The 21,618-nt window shown below is 47.9% G+C and overlaps 1 protein-coding gene across 6 annotated transcripts in view; it reads left to right on the plus strand.

Moving 5' to 3' along the window:
- LOC108926305 (chromodomain-helicase-DNA-binding protein 9-like) overlaps positions 1-21,618 on the plus strand; it is a 54,501-nt gene that overhangs the window by 28,680 nt on the left and 4,203 nt on the right. For 2 of the 6 annotated variants that reach the window (XM_018738906.2, XM_029253759.1), the window contains exons 4-34: positions 651-759; positions 1,761-1,907; positions 2,189-2,257; positions 2,346-2,401; positions 2,644-2,761; positions 2,869-2,955; positions 3,549-3,686; positions 3,872-3,993; positions 5,266-5,509; positions 6,549-6,725; positions 6,870-7,013; positions 7,546-7,801; positions 9,868-10,078; positions 10,929-11,124; positions 11,511-11,678; positions 12,034-12,216; positions 12,321-12,431; positions 12,584-12,786; positions 13,369-13,568; positions 13,761-13,920; positions 15,525-15,614; positions 15,848-15,951; positions 16,047-16,164; positions 16,438-16,495; positions 17,403-17,451; positions 17,577-17,808; positions 17,885-18,090; positions 18,469-19,281; positions 19,715-19,887; positions 20,030-20,254; positions 21,210-21,387. In XM_018738906.2, the coding sequence (XP_018594422.1) occupies positions 651-759; positions 1,761-1,907; positions 2,189-2,257; positions 2,346-2,401; positions 2,644-2,761; positions 2,869-2,955; positions 3,549-3,686; positions 3,872-3,993; positions 5,266-5,509; positions 6,549-6,725; positions 6,870-7,013; positions 7,546-7,801; positions 9,868-10,078; positions 10,929-11,124; positions 11,511-11,678; positions 12,034-12,216; positions 12,321-12,431; positions 12,584-12,786; positions 13,369-13,568; positions 13,761-13,920; positions 15,525-15,614; positions 15,848-15,951; positions 16,047-16,164; positions 16,438-16,495; positions 17,403-17,451; positions 17,577-17,808; positions 17,885-18,090; positions 18,469-19,281; positions 19,715-19,887; positions 20,030-20,254; positions 21,210-21,387 (5,345 nt within the window). Of the gene's footprint in view, positions 1-650; positions 760-1,760; positions 1,908-2,188; positions 2,258-2,345; positions 2,402-2,643; positions 2,762-2,868; positions 2,956-3,548; positions 3,687-3,871; positions 3,994-5,265; positions 5,510-6,548; positions 6,726-6,869; positions 7,014-7,545; positions 7,802-9,867; positions 10,079-10,928; positions 11,125-11,510; positions 11,679-12,033; positions 12,217-12,320; positions 12,432-12,583; positions 12,787-13,368; positions 13,569-13,760; positions 13,921-15,524; positions 15,615-15,847; positions 15,952-16,046; positions 16,165-16,437; positions 16,496-17,402; positions 17,452-17,576; positions 17,809-17,884; positions 18,091-18,468; positions 19,282-19,714; positions 19,888-19,979; positions 20,255-21,209; positions 21,388-21,618 lie in introns of those variants that run through there. The other 4 variants (XM_018738908.2, XM_018738910.2, XM_018738909.2 and 1 more) reach the window with 4 other exon arrangements.

Genomic DNA, 21,618 nt, shown 5'->3' on the forward strand with positions numbered 1-21,618 from the left:
GCCTGTTTTGGGAGCTTTACAGAAGGTGAAATCACAGATAAACTACTGAAAGAAATGAGTTTCTCAGTCTTTACTGGTCTGTTTACGTTTATTCATTTAGCAGACGCTTTTCTCCAAAAGCAACGTACGTCTCGCAGAAAAACACAACGTGCATTACATCGACGGTTCCTGACTGGCCAAGGATTACTGGCCTGTTTATCCATTTGCCTGAAGGTTGTTTTTTTTTTTTTTTTTAAAAAAAAATAAAAAAAAACTGTGTGACACTTCCACATGTGCAGTGCACCAGTGTCACTTGATAAAGACCTTGAAAAAGGTTTGAAGTAATTCATGTGCCGCAGGGGGTAGTGGTTAGAGCTTTGTTCAAGCCGCAACTTCTGCTGTAGTTGCTTTCAGAAAAATAAATATTCTGACCTGTGTCAGTAAAAATGCCCCCAGTTGCATTAATGGGTAAATAACTGAATAGCTCTGTATGCAAACCTGACATTATAAGTTGCCTTGGACAAAGGCATCAGCTAAACAATGGTGGTTGTTGATGATGATGATAAATAAGTTGTCTCGACATTGGTTTGCACATGGTATGCCATTACCAAACGGCAAAAGAAATAGATTTTTTCCTCCAATTAAATTTTTATACTCAATTTGTCTTCCAGGAAAATAGTAATCAAATTCGGCAAGAATAAAAGGCGGAAGAACGACTCTTCGGAGGAGCTGTCTGACGACGAACCACCCCCTCGACACTCCTCCAGGGATGAGGATCTGGTGAGCTTCCGCTCCACAGGGAGCACCGCGGTGTGCTTTCCGCTCGTATGGAACACTCTTGATAAAGCAGCGGTTTTAAAAAGCTTGTTCACTGAAACTCCTGGAGGGGAGCAGCTGTTGCTCTTACAGTGCACTCTAACCTGAGATTCTTCATGAAGTGCTCGTCTTTATCAGTGGGTGAAAATTTAAGTGGCTTCGCACAGTAAATAAATAACATGAGGTAGTGATGTGCAATGGCAGTTCTCGGGGAAGCGGCCTCTTCGGTTCATTCTGAGAACAGCTACACCGCCATTGTGGGCTAAGTGGATATCACTGCGCTCGGTGCTTATTTCTGATTATCGGCCTTGGCAAAGATATAATTATCCCTTTAAATCATGTCCCTGGCTTAATTAAATCTCTCTCACGGTGAGTAATTTAGTTTGATTCCATGAGAAAAAGGGGAGAATAGTGATAAGCGGGTGACTGAGGATAAGTATGATGCTGAAACACATGGACCGTGCGTGTTTGAGCATTTTCGGTCACTCCTTACTGGGTTCCCGTGTACCTCTAGCACAGCATCACTTTATGATCTACCTTTTCATTGTTAATTAGTGCTTTCAGCTCCTGTTAGTGGTGCCACGTGAATTTACTGTTATTAATTAGTCGTAGCCTGGGTAATTACAGTGATTAGGATGATTAAGGACAGTGCCCCTGCTGATAGCCATTCTAAATGGCTTCTCTCCTCCCTCTTGACTGCGATTGCATGTTGCTCGCTGTCCCTTGCCCACGATCAGCATCGTAAGAGAAGCGTCATGGCTCCAACCATGCATCATTTACACGTGAGCTCAACGCTGGCAGGGTGTCTGTTATGCTGTTGTCACAGATGGTATGAAAAGAATAAACACATAGCCTGTATGAAGAAGGATCATCAAACAATCTCACCATCAAAGCTGGCAGAAAGAGCACCCAGTCTTGAAAAGAGGAAGGACCAGATGCTGACGGGTTGCATTTGTCCCCCTCAGAAGAGAAGGTCCAGTCGGCAGGTGAAGCGCAAGAAGTACACAGAGGACGGTGACTCGAGGCTGTCGGATGAGGAGGTCAGGGTCATCATCAAAGCCAAGAAGACAACGATGGCGCCTGCCAAAGAGCAGCCCGCGCAGCTGTTTTTGGTGAGATTCCCGCGTGTGGTTTATCATCAGGTCCTACATCCTTTCTTTTAAAGCATCTGAAAACAAAACGTCCTCCTTGCGGGGGGCGGTAGTTAGGAATCGGGAATGTTTTGTTTATAAAATGATATGTTTGAAATTGCGTTTTTCTTTCTCCTCCTACAATTCATGTCCACCAGAGTACAGCTCAGGAAAACAATCATGGGTGGGATCATCATGATGTGCTGCTGTTGAAACAATGCAAAGCAGCAGCTCTTTTTAACATAATTTTGTGTGTCGAACAGGAAAATCCAAGTGACGAGGATGCTGCTGTCGTTGACAAAATCATGGCATCGCGCTTTGTGAAAACTGAGGTATTTGGCGTTTTTCAGGTTGAAGTTGTCAAAATTCTCGTTTTTTGAGGTTTCTCCTGAATTGTCGACTGTTGATTCTCCTCCAAAGGTTTCTCCTGGAGTCGTGGTTGAAGTGGAAGAGTTCTTTGTGAAATACAAGAACTAGTAAGGCTTAGTTTTGTGCTTTTAAGTGCCCGTATTTTTGCGTGCTGTTTGTTTTTCCAAAGCACGTTAATTTGGGGGAAGTCTTTCATTTTAGTAAGATCTCTCATACAGTCACTGAGGATGGCAGCGTCTTGCTGTCTGCTGACATATATATATACGATCTCTTAAACTCTGAAAGCCTTCCCACACCTTGAAAACACCTTGCGGCTGCAAACAGGTTTATCTCGCCTCTACTCCCTCAGCTCCTATCTGCACTGCGAGTGGGCTACAGAGCAGCGGCTGCTGAAGGACAGGCGGATCCAGCAGAAGATCAAGCGCTTCCGGATTAAGCGGGCACAGAGGGCTCTGTTCTTCGCAGATGTAAGCCAGCGTCACGCCGTCTTCATATGTCCTTTCGCTGTCCAGATGGCTGTGTGCTCTGACTCGAACCGGTTCATTTCTGTTCTCTCTCCTCTGCCAACCCTCAGATGGAGGAGGAGCCATTTAACCCTGACTATGTTGAGGTGGACAGAGTGCTGGAGGTGTCCTGCTGTCAGGATAAGGACACTGGAGAGGTCAGTGGTGGTTCTGCTTTAGTACCCTTGATGAAGGTACTAACTGTAACTGATACATGGAATAATCGTCCCTACCCAGGGCAACTGGTAGCGTAGTGGTTCGAACTGTTACCTTTGCACATAAAGGTTGTGGGTTCAGATCCCACCTTCAGCTGTAGCAGCCTCGAGCATAGTACTTACCCAAAATTGCTCCCAAAAAAAAAAATTAACTAGCTGTACAATGGTTGTAAGTAGCTTAACATAAGATGCTCTGGAGAAAAGCATCAGATGAATGAATAAATGTAAATTTGCCCTGTTGTATAAATGGGTAAATGATTGTAATTAGCTTAACAAATTGCTTTGTCGAACAGCGTTAGCTGCATGAATGAATAATAATCTCTGTGCAACATTTTGTGGAGTCTCCTTTTTGAGCATATGAGCGATAATGGCAAAGCTGATAGAGTCCCTTTAGGCTGTCCCACAACAAGATTGTTTGATAATGATTGATAATGTTTATTATAAGCTCCTGCTGCTTTCCGTATCGCTGTTTCAGTGTCTGAAAGTAATGGTCAGCCCACGCTTTAAGTGACACATTAACCGCGTGCTCTCGACAGCCTGTGGTCTACTACCTGGTCAAGTGGTGCTCCCTGCCTTATGAGAACAGTACGTGGGAACTGCAGGCGGATGTGGATGAAAGCAAGATTGAGGAGTTCAAGCAGCTGCAGGCAGCTCAGCCAGACCCTCGCAGGGTGGTGAGTCATGTCTCCATCTCCTTTTCTGTCTGTCCCCTTTCGTGTTGTCATCACTCTCCACAGGCTTGCCGTCACTAAGCCCTGACCCGGTGCGCGCACCCACCTTGCCGTCAGAGGCGAGAGAAGTAGGCAGTCCTGAAACCTGCCACTCGAGACCTCTCGCTCACCTGCTTTCCCACACACAGGAGCGGCCTCCAGCCAGTCAGTGGAAGCAGCGGAAGGAGTCGCGGGAGTACTGCAATGGCAACTGCCTCAGGGAATACCAGCTAGAGGGAGTCAACTGGCTGCTTTTCAACTGGTATAACAGGTAAGTGACAAAGGCAAGGGAAGAGAGTGAAGAGTGGGTCACACGTAGGGAAGATCTGTCAGGCCCAGCTGCTCTGTGCTCTGGGAATGGCCTTTTCAGAGCTGGAGACGGGGATGACGCCCTAAGCGTGCCAAGTAATGCGAAAACCAAGTTGTTGAGATGCTGTGTTGACGGCATGTTTGTGCAGGCTTGACAAATAATTTGAAAGCTGTTTGGACCCAGCCTGCCGGTTTAGCTGAAGCAGCAGCCGTGTGAACTATGCATTCTTATGGCACATTTCCCACTCATGCCGCTCTTTTTGTTTTTAGTGTTTCACCGTTTTGATGCTCGCTTTCAGTGCCTGTTTTCAAGTCAGTTTTGGGGCAATTTACGTAGGGTTCTGTTACTTCTCCCCTGCATTTTAAGTCACTCGTGACATGGTTTGAAATCTTGTGGGGTTTTTTGGCCTTTTCTGTAAGGGGACTGTGCTGCAAAAGGGAATTTTTGCATGCATAATTTCCTGAATGTAAGAAACATTCCTGAAATACTTGTCCTTCTGTGTGACTCTGTCAGCCATGCCAGATATGTCGGTACAGTGTTGACTTGACATACCTTTCTGCACGGCTTGGTAGCGCAAAATATCTGTAGTTTGTGAGATGCATTGGAAAGACAGGAATTGATGTGTCTATCAGGTGGTCCTGAAGATATTCTGGGAGGCAGAAACATTCCTGGCTCTTAGTGTGGTCCCTGTGCACGTCCGTGCGAACATGCGCACACGCACATCTGCATGTTTAGACTTCTTTGACTAGGGAGTGCGTTTGTGACCTGGTAAGCACCTCGCCGTCTCTCAACTGGAGGACTGCCAGAGAAGCCAGCTGCAGAGGCCTGAAATGGGAATTTCTGCACATGGTGATTAACATTGATTCGTTCAATTATACACCCCTTCCCTTTTATGTAGGTCACACCAACGGGGGGGAGGAATCAATTTTCTCATAGCTCCTCTCCTATCCCCATCTGTGCTTGAGTGGGAGCTGGTTGAAAGCTGTCTTGAGGATGGAGATTGTGTTTCCCACCTCGCTGTGTGGTCATTTGGACAGCAGGCTCTTGTGCTGCTCAGGAGGCTTCACAGTTAACGTTTTGAAAAGACAGCATGAGTATTGTACAAGAGGTCACCAAGGTCAAGGGCCTACCTCCCTTTGGTCTGAAGCCTGTAGAAGTGAGAGCCCCGGTCTTGTGTGAGCATAAGAGCCATGTTTGCTTCCTAAGTATGTTATCTCACCCCTTCATCCGCAGACGGAATTGTATCTTGGCTGACGAAATGGGTCTGGGCAAAACAATCCAGTCCATCACGTTCCTGGAGGAGGTTTGCCATGCCGGGATACGCGGGCCCTTCCTCATCATTGCTCCGCTGTCCACCATCGCCAACTGGGAGCGCGAGTTTCGCACGTGGACGCACCTCAACGTCATCGTGTACCATGGCAGCGCCATCAGTCGCCAGATGCTTCAGCAGTACGAGATGTACTTCAGGGATTCGCAGGTGTGAGGCCGTGGCCAAGATGGGAGGTGGAACAGTGGTAAACTATTCTCAGGCAGCAGGAGTGAGGAGTCTGTGGAAGGGGGTTGTGACTTGTGGCCATAGATGTCAGCTTCATCCATAAATAATTTTTTTTTGTGCTGCACTTAGATACTTATGGTGGGGTTTTTCAACACCATATAATATGGGGAAATGCGTCAGCACGAGCAGTGACTGTAATGACTCCAGTTGGACCAGCTAAATTAGTGAAATAGGTTCATATCAACACCAACATACAAAAGGTCAGAAGGGAATTGAGCTTGACACCCCTGACGTATTTAGAAGGACACATGGTTCATATCAGACGGTCACCCAGGTTACACGAGGAGCCAAAGGCACTCTCGCCTGCTGTGCTCTGTCGTGGCAGTGTCTTTGAATGTATGCAAATGAGAGCGCCTGGAAAGCGTTAGTGCCACCAGGCAGCCCCCGTACAAGGCCACAGTGTCACTGTGAGGCAGCGCACGCCTCTCTCATCCTATTGATCAAAGTCCAGGCTGCCGAGTCTGGCTAAGAGAGACAGAAGGAAGAAGGAGGGGGAAACAGCAGGGGCGACATGGGGCTCATGCTGGTGTCTCATGTTAGCGCTGCACCCCCTGGTGCCTTGCCACCCCCCACCCCAGGCCACTGTTTGTGGGATTCCGCAGGACAGATGAACCGATCTCTGGAGAGGTTTTTGTTTTATACTAGCAAGCTTTGGGAGAACCTCTATCTTTGTACAAGGCCTGCAGTTCTCAAGTATTACTGTTACGGAAGCTCGAAATTGTCTGATGGAGGTTCGGTTCAGACATGCAGTTGACATTGCGCTGATGTCCACACGGTGATTTGTATACTAGTTTCTCAGGCTCCTTTAAACATAAACAAACCTGGGTAAGATTCCCCCCAGAAAAGGTATTACCTTAAACTGAACAAAAATGTATACCCGGTTTAATAAAAATCCTGCCCCTGACCAGGAGTCTGTGTAACTACCTGGATCTTTTCTTTTTTTTTCTCTTCCCCTTCCCAGGGCCATGTCATTAATGGAGCGTACAAGTTCCAGGCTGTCATCACCACCTTTGAGATGATCCTTGGCGGCTGCCCTGAGCTCAATGCCATTGAGTGGCGCTGCATCATCATCGATGAGGCCCACCGACTGAAAAACAAGAACTGTAAACTGCTGGAGGGATTCAAGCTCATGAATCTGGTGTGTATTTTGTGTATGTGTGTGTCTTTTCATATATATCCATCCTTTCGAGTACTTGATGGCAGTCTGGGAAATATCCATTTCTATAAAGTTAAGCTAGGATGAGAATCATTTCTGACATGTTATACCGTATTTCCCCTCCAGGAACATAAGGTCCTCCTGACGGGCACGCCACTCCAGAACACCGTGGAGGAGCTCTTCAGCCTGCTGCACTTCCTGGAGCCAGTGCGCTTTCCCTCTGAGGCCACATTCATGCAGGAATTCGGAGACTTGAAGACGGAGGAGCAGGTTGGTGCTTGTGCCACTCCTGAAGGCTCCAATCATCACCATTTTGCTGAGAGTGGTGTGGTGTGGCCGTTTGAAACTTCAGTGTAATGTTACTTAATTTGTTATCCTGATTCTGCGTCACATAACGCACAGGGTCCTGTGTTGTAGTTTCCGAACTTGGTCGGCCTGATGTTTGGCAGTGTTAAATAAACAGTGGTGTTGCTCATGTTTGTCTTTTGGAGGGCCTTCCTCCTTTTTTGTTCTCAGATGACAGGCTTTGTACACATTGTATGTCCTCTGGCATCTGAGAGTTACCTTCTTTTTTCTCAATTCCTGAAAAGAGACAAAACACATCACTGAAGCTTCTATGGGACAACTGCAGTTACATACATGAATCACTAGGGAAAGCAGACTTGTGTGTTTATTGTGTGTTAAGTCTATAATACCTGGGATCATAATACACCTGCGATGACATTATAAAGGTGGTATTGCAGTATCCAGGAATAGCTTGGATCTCTTTGATTAAGACAGATGTCAATGCTTGTGCCTGTAGGTTCAAAAGCTGCAGGCCATCCTGAAGCCAATGATGCTGAGGAGACTGAAGGAGGATGTGGAAAAGAAGCTGGCTCCCAAAGAGGAGACCATCATTGAGGTGGAGCTCACTAACATCCAGAAGAAGTACTACCGTGCCATCCTGGAGAAGAACTTCTCCTTCCTGGCCAAGGGTGCCGGCCAAGCCAATGTACCCAACCTGGTGAATACTATGATGGAGCTCCGCAAGTGCTGCAACCACCCCTACCTCATCAAAGGTGAATGCTTGGTCACATGATCTCTATAGTAACAGCTCTTTGCAGGTAGACAGTTCTAGATACAGGTGTGTTGTGGGAAACTCTGGTTGACTTTTTTTTCTGCATTCTCATGTTACATTTACATTTATTAATTTAACAGATGGGTTTTCTCCAGTGAACAGTAATAGGATCAGCCCACACTTTTATCCAAGGTGACTTACAGTGCTAGTACGCTATGTACAGTGGGGCACTCATCCATTCACCAATGAAACACACTTTCTCTGTCACACTCTCTCATACACACACAATGGGTGACTTTAGAGTCACCAGTCTACCTGAACAGCATGTCTTTAGACTGTGGGAGGAAGCTCGAGCTCCCGAAGGAAACCCACGAAGACACAGGGAAAATGTAAACTCCACACAGACTGAGTGGGCATCGAACCCATGTTCTCTTGCCAGGCATTGTGAGACGGTAACGCTACACGCTGTGTCGCCGTGTCACCGTGCCACCTTTTGAAACAAGGGCATTCATCTCCTCTCTCACATTGTTTCACACAGTTCAAGCAAAACTGGTTCAGGAGAGCACACAGAACATCGGTGCCCCCTAGTAATGTAGGTCTCTTCTGCCGTTATCCTCTTCGTACCTATTTTTCAGTCACATCTCGGAATGTGACAGATATAGCATAGCAGCGTGAACTTGACAGATTGGAAATGTCATTGTGCCATATAGGAAAAGGTAGACCATTTAAAAAGACCACTTTTTCAGCTGTACGGGGAGTCCGCGTGGTTTCTGCATGACCTTGACTGACCTGAATTCCACTGCCTTGGTGTGTAAAAATGACAAAATAATCCGCATGAAATTGTCTGTTTTATTTGGTCACTTATTAATGATATGCTCCACGGTGCACTGTCAACCTGTTTATTTCATCTTCGTGTACGTTTACCTTGAAGGGAATGCTCATGCTGCTTCAGTGCTATCATGTTGCTGTACACAGAGCGGGCTGTTACTGTACTTTGGGAAGATCTGTATTGAGCTGATGTCCTCCTTGTTTTTGATATCCCTTGGTTTGTCAAGTGTAGCCAAACTACAGTCCACGCACAGTGCTGAGTCAGGGTGTTATGTGCCTGCTGGCCTCGAGAGACAGTGTGCCGGGGGTTGCATTCCTCACTCGGCCTCGTCCGCCACCATCACCCCCAGCCCCCATGTGCCTGGGCTGCATTAGCCACGCCTGACTGTGTCAGAAAGCCTATCTGGGGAGGGAGGACCGACACAGCTGCCAAGCACTGTGACACACTTTCCACCGTCTCTGACATACCCCTGTCCGCTGCTGGCCTCACAGTTCACCGAGTTACAGACCTCATTCTCGTTCATTTTTTGCGCTCCTCGGAGCTCGTTTGCTTTCTGAGCACTTAGGTTTTTGAGGTTTCTCCATCATTTTGGCATATCACTGTTAGGATTATGTCTGTCAGGTAGCACTTGAGTCTGCTGATGAATTGCAGTCATTATGCTGAGGGATGATTTTGGGCCACATGAATTGGAGAGCAGTTATCCAATATAGGTCACTGACCCAGCTGCGTGTAGTTCTCATAACGACACTAATTTCCCCAATAGAATAAGTGCGTTTAATTACAGTCCTGTAGAGGCAGTGTATAGTGAATTTGGTTGGCAGCGGTGTTTTTTACGGGAGCAATTTTAGGGTGAATACCTTGCTGGAGGTGGGAATCAAACCTGCAACCTTTGGGTCCAAGGGCAGCAGCTCTAACCACTATGCTACCAGCTGTCCCTGCAGTCATATGACTCAGATTTGAATCCTGCTTTCTGCTGTAAAATCTTTGAGCAAGGTTCTTACCTTGATTTGCTCCAGCCAGTACTACCTGCTGCATAAATGGATAAATCGTTGTAAGATGCTTAGTATACAAACCTCTCATTGTAAGTCACCTTGGAGAAAATCTGCTGATAAATAACTCTAAATGTAATGCAAATGTTCCCTAAGAGTCCCAGCCAGTTTATTTTGTCTGTGCAAATATGTTACAAGGATGTTAACAATAAATGATTTTTGACCCCAGGATGTCACTTCCTTTGACAGGGGCGGAGGAAAAGATCCTGGAAGACTTCCGGGAAGTCTACAGTCCAGCTGCCGCGGACTTCCACCTGCAGGCAATGGTGCAGTCAGCAGGCAAGCTGGTACTTATAGACAAGCTGCTTCCCAAGATGAAGGCTGGGGGCCACAAAGTGCTCATCTTCTCCCAGATGGTGCGCTGTCTGGACATTCTGGAGGATTACCTTATTCAGAGGAGGTAGGAGTGTTATAGCACGCACGCACATACATACATGTGTACACGGACAAACACGCTCCCTGTAGCTTGGCAGTCCACTACATATCCCATGTAGTCTTCTAAGCTTTTCACGTTCTAATCTTAGTATTTATTTTTTTGGTTCCTGGAGCGATTTCACAGATGAAATTAAGGAACTACCGTAATTAAAAACCTTTTTATTATGGTCTGAAAAATTATTTCTGATGGAGTTAGCCCCTCAGAATGCTCCCAAACCAGAGTTGGTGTCCAGCTAGTGAGATTGCCTTTCTTCATTCTTCTCCTATGTTCCCTGTGTTCTGAAACTCCTTTGGCTCCAAAGGGAACAATGTAAACAAATACGTGCTGTGGCGCTGAGCCTAGCTGGAGTTCAGAAGGAGGTTACAAGCCCCTGGAGGTTCTCCCAGGCAGTTGAGAGGGAGGCAGGAGGCTGCTGGAATCCAGCCACTCCAGCTGAGGGGAAGGGCTGCTCTTTGCTTGGGGGCGGGGGGGCGGGGAGAGAGAGGGGCAGAAGCACAGAGACAGTTTTAGTGTCTCAAACGTCCCTTTACATGTCAAATCTTTGTTCTTTATTTTAACAAACTTGTTAAGGAAAACTAACGGTTCAAAATTGAGTCAATCTTAGAGATAGCGGATTGAGGCTGGAGGCTGAGTGATTGAGATTCCATGTTTTTCTTGTTTGTCACTGGCAGAAGTGTGGAGATGTTTTGGAGAAGCCATCATTCAGTTAACGTTTTGTTGTTGGCTACAAATCACATTTGCAATGTAAACATGCTATTACAAGTGCAGGTGTGTCCCCATTCATCTGATGTCTGCCCTTTGGTGCATACTGCAGATACCTCTATGAAAGGATTGATGGGCGCGTGCGGGGGAACCTACGCCAGGCAGCCATCGACAGGTTCAGCAAGCCTGACTCGGACCGGTTCGTCTTCTTGCTGTGCACACGTGCAGGAGGGCTGGGCATCAACTTGACCGCCGCGGATACCTGCATCATCTTTGACTCTGACTGGAATCCTCAGAATGACCTCCAGGTATGAGTCAGTTGCCTGGTTTGAAAGTAAGGTTTTCTGCGAAGAGGGATTAACTGAAGGGACGACTGGTAGTGTAGCGATTAGAGCTGCTGCTTTGGATCTAAAGGTTGCAGGTCTGATCCCCATATCCAGCTGTAGTACCCTTAAGCAAGGTACCCACCCTAAATTGCTCCAGTAAAAAAATTATCCAGCTGTGTAAATGGATAAATAATTGTAAGCTTGTAACTGTAAAAATTGTAACCTTAACATTGTAAGTCGCTTTGGAGAAAAGCGTCAGCTAAATGAGTAAATGTAAACTGACAGGTTTCTGTTGTCAGTGAAACAGAAGCGTTCTCGCTCACTACAGCTAATAGATTCCACTCCTCTCTCCCCCACTGTGTGTACAGGCCCAAGCTCGCTGCCACAGGATTGGCCAGAACAAGGCAGTGAAGGTGTACAGACTGGTCACACGCAACTCCTATGAGCGAGAGATGTTTGATCGCGCCAGCCTGAAGCTGGGCCTGGACAAGGCCGTTCTGCAAAGCATGAGTGGCAGGGAGAATGCGGGAAGTGGTGTAAGTACTCTTCCCCATCCAACTGTTCCAGAACCCCCTTAGTGCATTTTTTTTTTTTTCCCCCCCCCTCTTATGGTCATTCCAAGACGGACTGATAGTTTACATTTTTGGTATTGTAAAGGTAACACCAGATGCAGACTGTGTTGTGGTCTTGACCTTTTGGGTCACAACATGTTGTTAGAGCTCTTTTAGTCCTGCTGCTGTTTTGGACAGAGTGCACTTGGGTCATCTCAATACTCTGAAGAGCTCTGCTTCTGAGCCAGTTGGAGAGCTTCTTTAAAGACCGGCTTGCAGAAGAAGGTCAGAGGATCACTATAAAGGAGCTGATCTCTCTTCTCATCTCCTCCTCCAACAGATCCAGCAGCAGCTCTCCAAGAAGGAGATAGAAGACCTGCTGAGAAGGGGAGCCTATGGAGCCTTAATGGACGAAGAAGACGAGGGCTCTAAGTTTTGTGAGGAGGACATTGACCAAATCCTCCAGCGTAGAACCAAGACCATCACCATTGAGTCTGAGGGCCGTGGGTCCACATTTGCTAAGGTACAAATTCTCTGCCCATTGCTGTTAGCTCTTTAATTATTAAATGAAGTGGCCGTATATATGTTCTTTCTCCTTCTTGCTCTTTTTTTTTTTTAAAATTACAGGCCAGTTTTGTGGCTTCTGGGAATAGAACAGACATCTCTCTGGATGATCCCAATTTCTGGGACAAGTGGGCAAAAAAGGCAGAGATTGACATCAATGCTCTCAATGGCAGAGTGAGTACTAGAGGTCCAGTATGTCCCAGCTTCATCTGCCGCGGTCACCTGGCTCTTACACCGCGCCCTACATGATGTTTCGTTTTCCTGATGTCTCCTCTTTCTTCTATTAATTCGCTCCGTACCTTTGCCCACCTCCCATAATTCAACAGAACAGTCTCGTGATCGACACTCCGCGGATCCGCAAGCAGACCCGCCCCTTCAGCGCCACCAAGAACGAGCTGGCAGAGCTGTCTGAGGCGGACAGTGACTCGGACGGTGAGGACAAGCCTAAACTGCGCCGCCCCTATGACCGGCTCAGCAGCTACGGTCGCACTGAGTGCTTCCGTGTGGAGAAGAACCTGCTGGTGTACGGGTAAGCCTGTGATCTCCCACATTGCCCCCTGCTGGTGTGAATATGTGTCTGCTTATGCTGCACATTCCAGTTCTTGCTGGTTTGTGGCTCATCAAATCACACACTGCTACACTTCCACCTGCTGGTTCTTGGTATATTTACAGCCAACAATATGCATGCAACCAGAAGTGCCCCCCCCCCCCACATACACAGTTGCACTGACACCAGTTGATGTACGGATGTTTACATATCTCTCAAGGTCTCACGTACACTAATTACAATCCTGTGGAGACCTGATGGAAATTGTATGAAATACTGTTTTACAGGTCTGGAATTTACGTTCACATATCAATAGCTTCAGCACCCATTGTGCTATGTGTGAGTGAAAAGGGGTCGGTCACTGTGTTGGTAGATGTATAATGTCTGGCAGCAAATGAAACATGCTTCCTTGAACAAGACATGGAAATGCCCTTAATGCTTGATGCAGGCAGCATAGACTGGGCTTTCTGCCGGTGTGGAGTAAGGCTGTGCTGGGCTCTGAGGCCAACTTATTTGTGTGTGTGTGTGTGTGTGTGTGTGTGTGTGTGTGTGTGTGTGGATCAGGTGGGGCCGCTGGAAAGACATTCTCCAGCATGGCCGTTTCAAGCGGCAGCTTGGTGAACGGGATGTGGAGGCAATCTGCCGAGCACTGCTGGCTTACTGCTTGGTCCACTACCGTGGTGACGACCGCATCAAAAGCTTCATGTGGGACCTGATCGCACCATCTGAGGACGGACGCACCCGTGAGCTGCAGAATCACCTGGGTGAGTGGCGTTCTGTGAGCTCCGCTCTTGTGTGGCATGTCTGTGAACATGGAAACTTTCTTGTGTCATCACTGACATCAGTCCAGAAACTAGCATCATCAGTATTTAACTGTCAAGCAGCTGGAGGCTTTGTTGTGAGATGTTTGAAATGATGAGTTGCTCGGTTATGGAAAATGCATTCGTGTCCTCCAGGTCTTTCAACCCCTGTACCACGGGGCAGAAAGGGTAAGAAGATGAAAAACCAGTCAACACCATTTGACATCCAGAAGGCCGCATGGATCCAGAAGCATAACCCCGAGCACATCCTGCAGGACGACGGCTACAAGAAGCACTTGAAGCACCACTGTAACAAGTGAGCTGAGTTAACCCTAAACATGTGACACACCCTAACCCAGCACTCACATCCCATGGCTCCTCGTCCATCTTCTTCCCCTCCTTCCTCTAGATAGTTTAAACACTGACATTTATTTTGACTTGTTGAGACCAGACAGGCCTGGACTCTCCACATTCCAGTCTGAAATCTTAACAGAAACTCTTTATTAAGACCAGCTGAGATAAGGGATTTCTCTTGGGATTTAAGAATGTTTGGAATAGTCAGAAAACAAAGGCTGACTTTGAGGTATGAATTGTTACATTTCCAACGTTAAGCTAAATGTCTCTTGGAAGGAAGTGATGCTCCGCCTCAGCTGATATGGCCTGTCTTCCTGTTCTGTCTTAGAGAGAGCGGTGGTTATCTTCAATGGCAGGAATCACCATAGCGACAGTAACCTTGTTACACTGTTGGGGCTCCTTTGTTACCATACAGTAGGAATTGAAAAAGATGCGCTGTGAAATGACAGCCAAGCAACGAGAGAGGTGAAAAGTACCTGGTAATTACTTTTTTAAAGGAGTATGTCACAGAGCGATTTTTGGATAAAGAGGCCACAGCTCCCACAGAAAGTTCCTCATTGTTTGTCGAGCAGGACTGCTGAACCCGATGATTGGCCAGCTTGTCACCGACTGGCTGAGCGCTGACACGCGCGGCCTTTGCTGATCTCCGCATTTTCCCCCGCTGCTGGGATTGTTCCTGTGCATGGCGTCCAGATCCACAGGCCCTCTGAGCACAGCGAGAAATTTTAACCGTTCAGTCTCCCAAGCGAGGTGGCAAAGTTTGTCAGCAGGCGGTATGAGCGTGTTCAGAGGGACAGCAGACATGTGAGGCTTTCCTGTGGTGCGGTTGATGTGTCACCCGGTGACTCGCGTGGGGACCTTTAAATCTGGATGTAGAGAGGTTTCCTCTCCTGAAATGCCTCGTGGTGGGTGCTCACACCACTCTAGCTTGATGACTGCTACAGGAGAGGGCAGTTCAAGGCAAGGTTTCTCAGCAACATAAGGAAGAGGCCATCTAGTGACTATGTAAACGTGAGGGGCTATGGAAAAGGGCCAGTCAGGTGAAGCTGTGAGACAGTTGCAGGGGATCATAGGTGTCACTTGGCACTGCAGCGTGCTTGCCTGTTGCGCTCGGCTTGGCAGTCGGCTGGCTCCACCCAATCTTGCTCCAGTCACGCCACTTGGGCTGCTGGGCAATATGTGGCTCGGTTACGTGGCTCACCCAGCGTAACCCCATCGGCTCCCGTTTGCCCCCAGTGCCAGGAATGGAATTGCTCCATCTCTCTTGTGCTTTTCCCAGCTCTGAGTCACTCCCTGCGTCGAGAAAAGGCTTTTCATTTAGTGGCCTTCATATGTTATTCGCGAAATGCAGCTAATGAGAGGGAACATAAGTACATTTCTGACCTGCTGCCGAATGACACGTGAATGAGAGGTGTTGCAGCGCTGATGGGGTGTGGCAGCGTTCGCCCACGAGTCGGGACTGACCCCTAGGTGTGTGAACCTTCTGGTTGGGAGGCGGGTTCTGCATACTCAGCATTTGTGCACACTGCTGGCTGGCGGTGACCGCTGCGCTGTATGCCTCCACAGGGTACTGCTGCGTGTCAGAATGCTCTATTACCTGAGACAGGAAGTGGTCGGAAAGCAGTCACAGAAGGTTCTTGACGGCGTAGATTGCAGGTGAGAACCAAGCCTTCTCCTCTCCCTATTTGTCAATGTCCTTTTTTTTTTTCCCTAATATGACCTTTTATATTATTTTTTGAATGAAGTGGTGTGCTTTATTTCTTTAGTCAACTCTGTCGGTTTGAGGGGATTTCAAATTTGCAGGGCTGTTCTTTTTGTTTGTTCTGATGATTGGTGTTATAAAAGCCTGCCTTTCTTTTGTATTTGTCTTGGGTTTTCCTCCTCCCCAGTGAGATTGAGATCTGGGTTCCAGAGCTCGATCGCTCGGAGCTGCCTGCTCTCTGGTGGGACAGGGTGGCTGACAAGTGTCTCTTACTCGGGGTTTACAAGCACGGTGAGTAGGAGAGAGAGGGTCTGTTCTCCATCCCACGCCCTGCTGCACGGAGAGTAGCCCCTTACCGCTGATGTCCATCGCTGTCGTTCACACAGGTTATGAGAAGTACAACACAATCCGCGCCGATTCTGCTCTCTGCTTCCTAGAGAGGGTGGGCCGTCCCGACGAGAAGGCAATCGCCGCTGAGCAGAGAGCCAGTGACTGCATGGACGGGTTAGTTGACCACCGCCTTACACCCTTCAGGGCTCAACCGTATTCTCAATCACAGGAATGAGGAAATGGCTTCCCCTCACATCCCTGAGCATTTATAACTCGCTCTTAAAACAATCCAGAAGCTTTCCTCATTTTGACAACTGAGTTGCAGCGTTACTGTTTCCCGAAACACCCAATTGCTTACTTCACACAATTGTAGGCAATAACAGCAAGGAGGCAGCTGTGCAGTGGTGCTGTAATCTTGAGCTTATCTGTTGCCATGTGACTACGCAGGGACGCCGATGACCCCGAGTACAAGCCCGCCCCAGCTCTGCTCAAGGACGATATGGAGGTAAGAACTCACCAGTACAAGTACATACGTCTGGCCAGATAAGATCCAAGGATGGTTTTCTGTTCTTGTGGGTGATACGTCTCTCCCCCCCCACCTCCTTTCCAGTCTCCCAGAAATATTGAATTGTTTGAAGTCACTAGAATGAGTAATTTTGAAGTTCTCTTGTGCTGCAGAATGAACACCGTTATGAAAAGTGACACCTATGAATGCATGTAATTTGGAAGCCCTGAAATTTGAATAATGAAGCATTGAATGCACATTTGAGGAACACCTAAGAGAACATGAATATAAATTAAATTTCAGATGCTTGTCTTGCTAATGTCAAGCAGCACACAAGGACAGTACCCCCCCGCCCCCACATATCTTCAGTGCACATCTGTTGTCTTGTAACCCTGTGCCCGCTGGCAATCATCTCATGACTTTCTATCATGGTGTAAAACATCATCTATTATAATGATGAACCCTAAAGCGAAGAAAGTGCTGGAAGGTGATAAGGCAACAAGGCAAAGGAAAGCCATCTTCTAGTTAAAATCTTTAAGTGATAGGTTGCTTTGTAATCAGTCTTTTGTATTTGAATTCTCTTGAAAGGCAATAGCAATACAAGTAACTTTTTGTGATTTAATTATTTGCTGCAAGATTTTTCCCATGCTTTTTCCACCAGTTTTATTTTATCATTTAAAGACTACGTTATTTCTCACATTTAAATTGGTGGTAACAAAAGAGTTTGTGTCGTGAGAATATGCCTTAAAGGCAGATTTTCAGGAAGGCATTGCAGTTGTTATGTGAGGGAAGCCTATATGTACATAAATAGTCCAGAAAAGTCTCTGATTCAGTCTTTTTGGACTACAAAGAGCATTGAACAAGTTATAGACATTGTCGCTCACCTCCGAATCTGTGGTCCTCGCAGGATGATGCCTCTTCCCCTGGAGACCTGGTCATCAGTGATCCTGCTTTAGGTCAGTCTTTGTCACTCGGTAACTGGAAGACAGGGAGACACTTATTTCCTTTATTATTCTATTTAACTGTCCATAACCTGCTGAACCCAAGCCTCTTTCTCATTGTTTGGTATTTTGCGTCCCAGAAGGCAGTATTCCAGTGGAGGGGGACACTGCCTACTGGCCCCCCCCTTCAGCCTTAACAGCTCGGCTGCGCCGCTTGATCACTGCATCTCAACGTTACACCAAGAGCCGGCAGATTCTCCATATCCACCAGACTCAGCAAGCGTGCCTCACCCCGCCTAGCAGCACCCTGCTGCCGCCAGTCGCTGACCCACTTAACCCCAAGATGGCTGCCAAGATGGAACGGCAGCAGAGGTGAGAGTGCAGTGGATTGATGCGTCTGAGGCCCGGGATGTTGAAACACACTAATTTGCCTCCTTCGCCTTTCTAGGTGGACGCGACGAGAAGAGGCTGACTTCTACCGTGTGGTCTCCACCTTCGGTGTGGTGTTTGACCCTGATGCAGGCCGGTTTGACTGGACCAAGTTCCGGGCCATGGCCCGTCTGCACAAGAAGACAGATGAGAGCCTGCAGAAGTACCTGTGGGCTTTCACGGACATGTGCCGGCGGGTGTGCCGCCTGCCTCTGCGGGAGGGGGGTGAGTGACGCACAAAGGCATCACAGTGCCGGTTGGAGTCATCTTCACAGTGCCGGTTGGAGTCATCTTCACACTGCCTTCTGTCTCTCACTCACTCACGTGGCCGTATCCTCATGGGTCTGCTGTGAGCCTAGTTTACATATTGTTTCTGTAGTCAGATTTCATATTTCTTGTAAGCAAAGTCTATTTGTAGACTTGCACTGTGCACAGGTTTAATTTCTAAGAATTTAAAGCTGTCAGGCATTTGAACCCTCTGCATATATGTCATCAGTCCACTTTGAACATGCGCACCTGTATTTTTCCTCTTTGTGTGTCGCTGTGTTCTGTCATTCTACCCCATATTCAGTGTTGTTTCTTAAAGGACCCCTCTCCCCCCAGATCCCATGGACCCCTCCATAGCAATACAACCAATCACAGAGGAGCGTGCATCCCGGACACTGTACCGCATTGAGCTGCTGCGTAAGGTGCGAGAGCAGGTGTTACGGCATCAACAGCTGTATGAGCGCCTGGCACTATGCCAGCCGGGGCCTGATCTACCCGTGTGGTGGGAACCAGGGCTTCATGACCGCGACCTGTTGATCGGGGCAGCCAAGCACGGTGTGAGCCGCACAGACTATCACATCCTACGGGACCCCGAGCTTGCCTTCATGGCTGCTCAGAGCAGCTACAGCCAGCACAAAGGGAACCCGTCCCGGACCCCCACACCACTGCTGCAGCCTCAGGGCCAAGCTGTGCCTACAGGCTCCCCCCTGGCTATCCAGCCACGGCAGTCAGACACCCAAGTCGCCTCAAATGACGGCCCGCAGATCCAGCCGAAGCAGGAGCCCAGTTCAGAGGAGGAAGATGGAGAGAGGACAGGTCAGCCTAGTGAGAACCAGAGCCCCAAGTTAGGCCCTCCAACCCCTGCTGGTCCAGCAAAGGGGGAAGCTGCACGGACGAAGCCTCTCACACCCAGCTCCACTGGCAGGAAGCAGAAAGAGTCCGGCAGGCAGAGCCGACGTGAGGCACGAAGAGACTCTCCCTCGCGCTCCCGCTCCTCCTCCAGCTCCTCTTCGCACTCCTCTTCTTCGTCATCTTCATCATGTTCCCGTTCTGGTTCTAGCTCCTCCTCTTCCTCCAGCTCAGCTTCTTCTGGGTCCTCCTCGTCTTCAGATGACAGTGCAAGTGAAGGAGAGGAATGCAAGGAGACGGGTGAGTCGGAGCTGCCTGTCTCTTACTCGCTTGTACGCAAGAAGCTCATCGTAAGTGCTTTTACGTCAGACCTTGTTCTGATCTGTAACCCTTCCTTTCATCATCATCATCATCATCATTATTATTATTATTATTATTATTATTATTACTACTAGTAGTACTATTACTACAAGTAGTAGTGTTTGTTACCAGTCTTGTCAGACTAACTGCTGGATGTTTTACTGGAGTAATTTAGGTTACCTAATTGACAAGGGTACTGCAGCAAGGCTCCTAGTGGTACTTGAACAAGCAACCTTCACAGTACACATAGGCCCCCGACTCCTGTACTTACAGATTCTGTTGGATACTGTTTTAAGTTGGGAGTTTTCTACATAATGAGCCTGCATCTCGCTGTTTGGCTGGCCCGACTGATCTCTTTGCCGTCCGCATGCAGCGCGTGACCAGCGTGAGCCCGTGCCCACTGTGAAGGGCTTCGACGAAGACAGCGTGGCCTCCCTTGGAACCACGCTGGATGAGATGCAGGACAGCTACCTCAGCAGCAGCGGTCCCCCTAGTTCCAACCCTTTCCAGGGGGGCTACATGCTGGCAGCCTCCTTCTGGCCAAAGGTGAGAACACGCCCAGCTTGACGCCTCTTCTCCACGGTGTGTTCTGATCCTGTTTCCACGGTGTGTTTTTTCCATCTCCTTTCTGCACGTAGCCTCTGTCATAATGCCACAACCCCCCTCCCCCCACCCCGCCGCTCCGCAGGACCGAGTGATGATCAACCGGCTAGACAGCATCTGCCATGCCGTGCTAAAGGGGAGGTGGCCCACAACGAAGCGGACGTACGAAGGAGCCACCGTGTCCTCCTTTTATACCACCAAACTCCTGGACAGCCCTGGCGGCCCCCGGGAGGAGCCCTCTGCCTCTCCTCAGATGTCAAAGGTGAAGAAGCATGTTCCAGAAAAGGAGTTTACGGTCCAAATCAAAGACGTATGTTTATTTATTTTTTTTTTCCTTCCACTAGGAGCTCAGTGCAAATATCTTTGTACAGCCTGTTCTCTTGCTGCTTCAATTTTCTTTCTTTTGAATGGAGGCTCACAGCATTTACATGATATTGATATTATACCCCCTGAGCCCTGCTCATAACTTCTGCAGTAAGTTATTTGTTCTCTCAAAAATTTCATAGAAATTTAGATTTTAGTGACATTCGGGGCATTTCCATGAATGCAGCATCGATATAAGTTATTGTACAGTCAGAACAACATGCAACTTGCAGGTATGATTGTTTGAAGTGAAATGGTGCTGCATCTCCAAGGAGACCAGTGGGCCAGGAGGTGCTTTTTCTCTCCTGTATTTCTCTGCTCTGAGAGCTCTGAGCTCATCTGCCCTTTGCACCTCTAAAAACTAACATGTCCTGTGTTTACAGTGACATGTATTAGTGGAGAAGGACATTGAGCTCGTCTTTTAGTTCTGTTTGTAGCCCTCTTTGTGTGGCTGGGAGCTCTTGCTGCTGCTGCTGCTGCCGCTGCTGCTGCCTCTCATACCTGACATTTGATTTTCTTATGACAATCAGGACAAGCAATGGCCATCTTTAGATGCTACTAACTATGTTTCCTAAAAGTTATTAATTTTTATTTTATTTCACCAGCGAAAAGCTGAATGACATGTTTGGAACCCCTATTCGTAGTAGGGGTGTTGCTTTTGTACACAATGTTGTCACATTTTGAGATCACATTGTTTTTACTGGTTGACACTGCAGTTTGTGGTGTATGTTTTAACTTTTCACTAGGTATTCTGGAGAAAAAAGCTGAATATTTAGAGGCCTGGCTCAGTTATTTCTGCTAATGACATTCCTTGCTTACAGAATGGGTGTGGCCTAGTTCGGAGTGTGTGTGTGTATCGGTGTGTGTCAGTGCGGCCTCCCTGATGTATGCTCGCACTGCAGCAGGAGGGAGGCTTGAAGCTCACCTTCCAGAAGCAGGGCCCATCCAACAAGCGACCCCTAGAGGGTGAGGAAGAACCTGCAGACCAGCAGCAGTACCTGACACGTCTGCAGGAGCTGCAGAGTGCCTCCGATACCAGTCTGGCAGATTTCACCAAGGCCTTGCCGAGCTCTGCTCAAGGTACAGTCAGCGCCCCTCCCTCCAGGCCCATACCATGTTTGAGAGCAGAGCGGGAACTCTTCCGCGGAATTAAAACGCTGGACTTCCCCACGATTTGATCAGATGAGACTGTCCCATTTCCCCTTACTTAGTTCTGTTTGCCACCCTAACCCCTTGCAGCTTTTATCCTTGAATGTGATGTGGATGTGCAGCACATTTCTTTGACAAGCAGACTAATTGCTATTAATTAGC

Source organism: Scleropages formosus, chromosome 7, assembly GCF_900964775.1.
Source record: "Scleropages formosus chromosome 7, fSclFor1.1, whole genome shotgun sequence".
Taxonomy (NCBI): Eukaryota; Metazoa; Chordata; class Actinopteri; order Osteoglossiformes; family Osteoglossidae; genus Scleropages; species Scleropages formosus.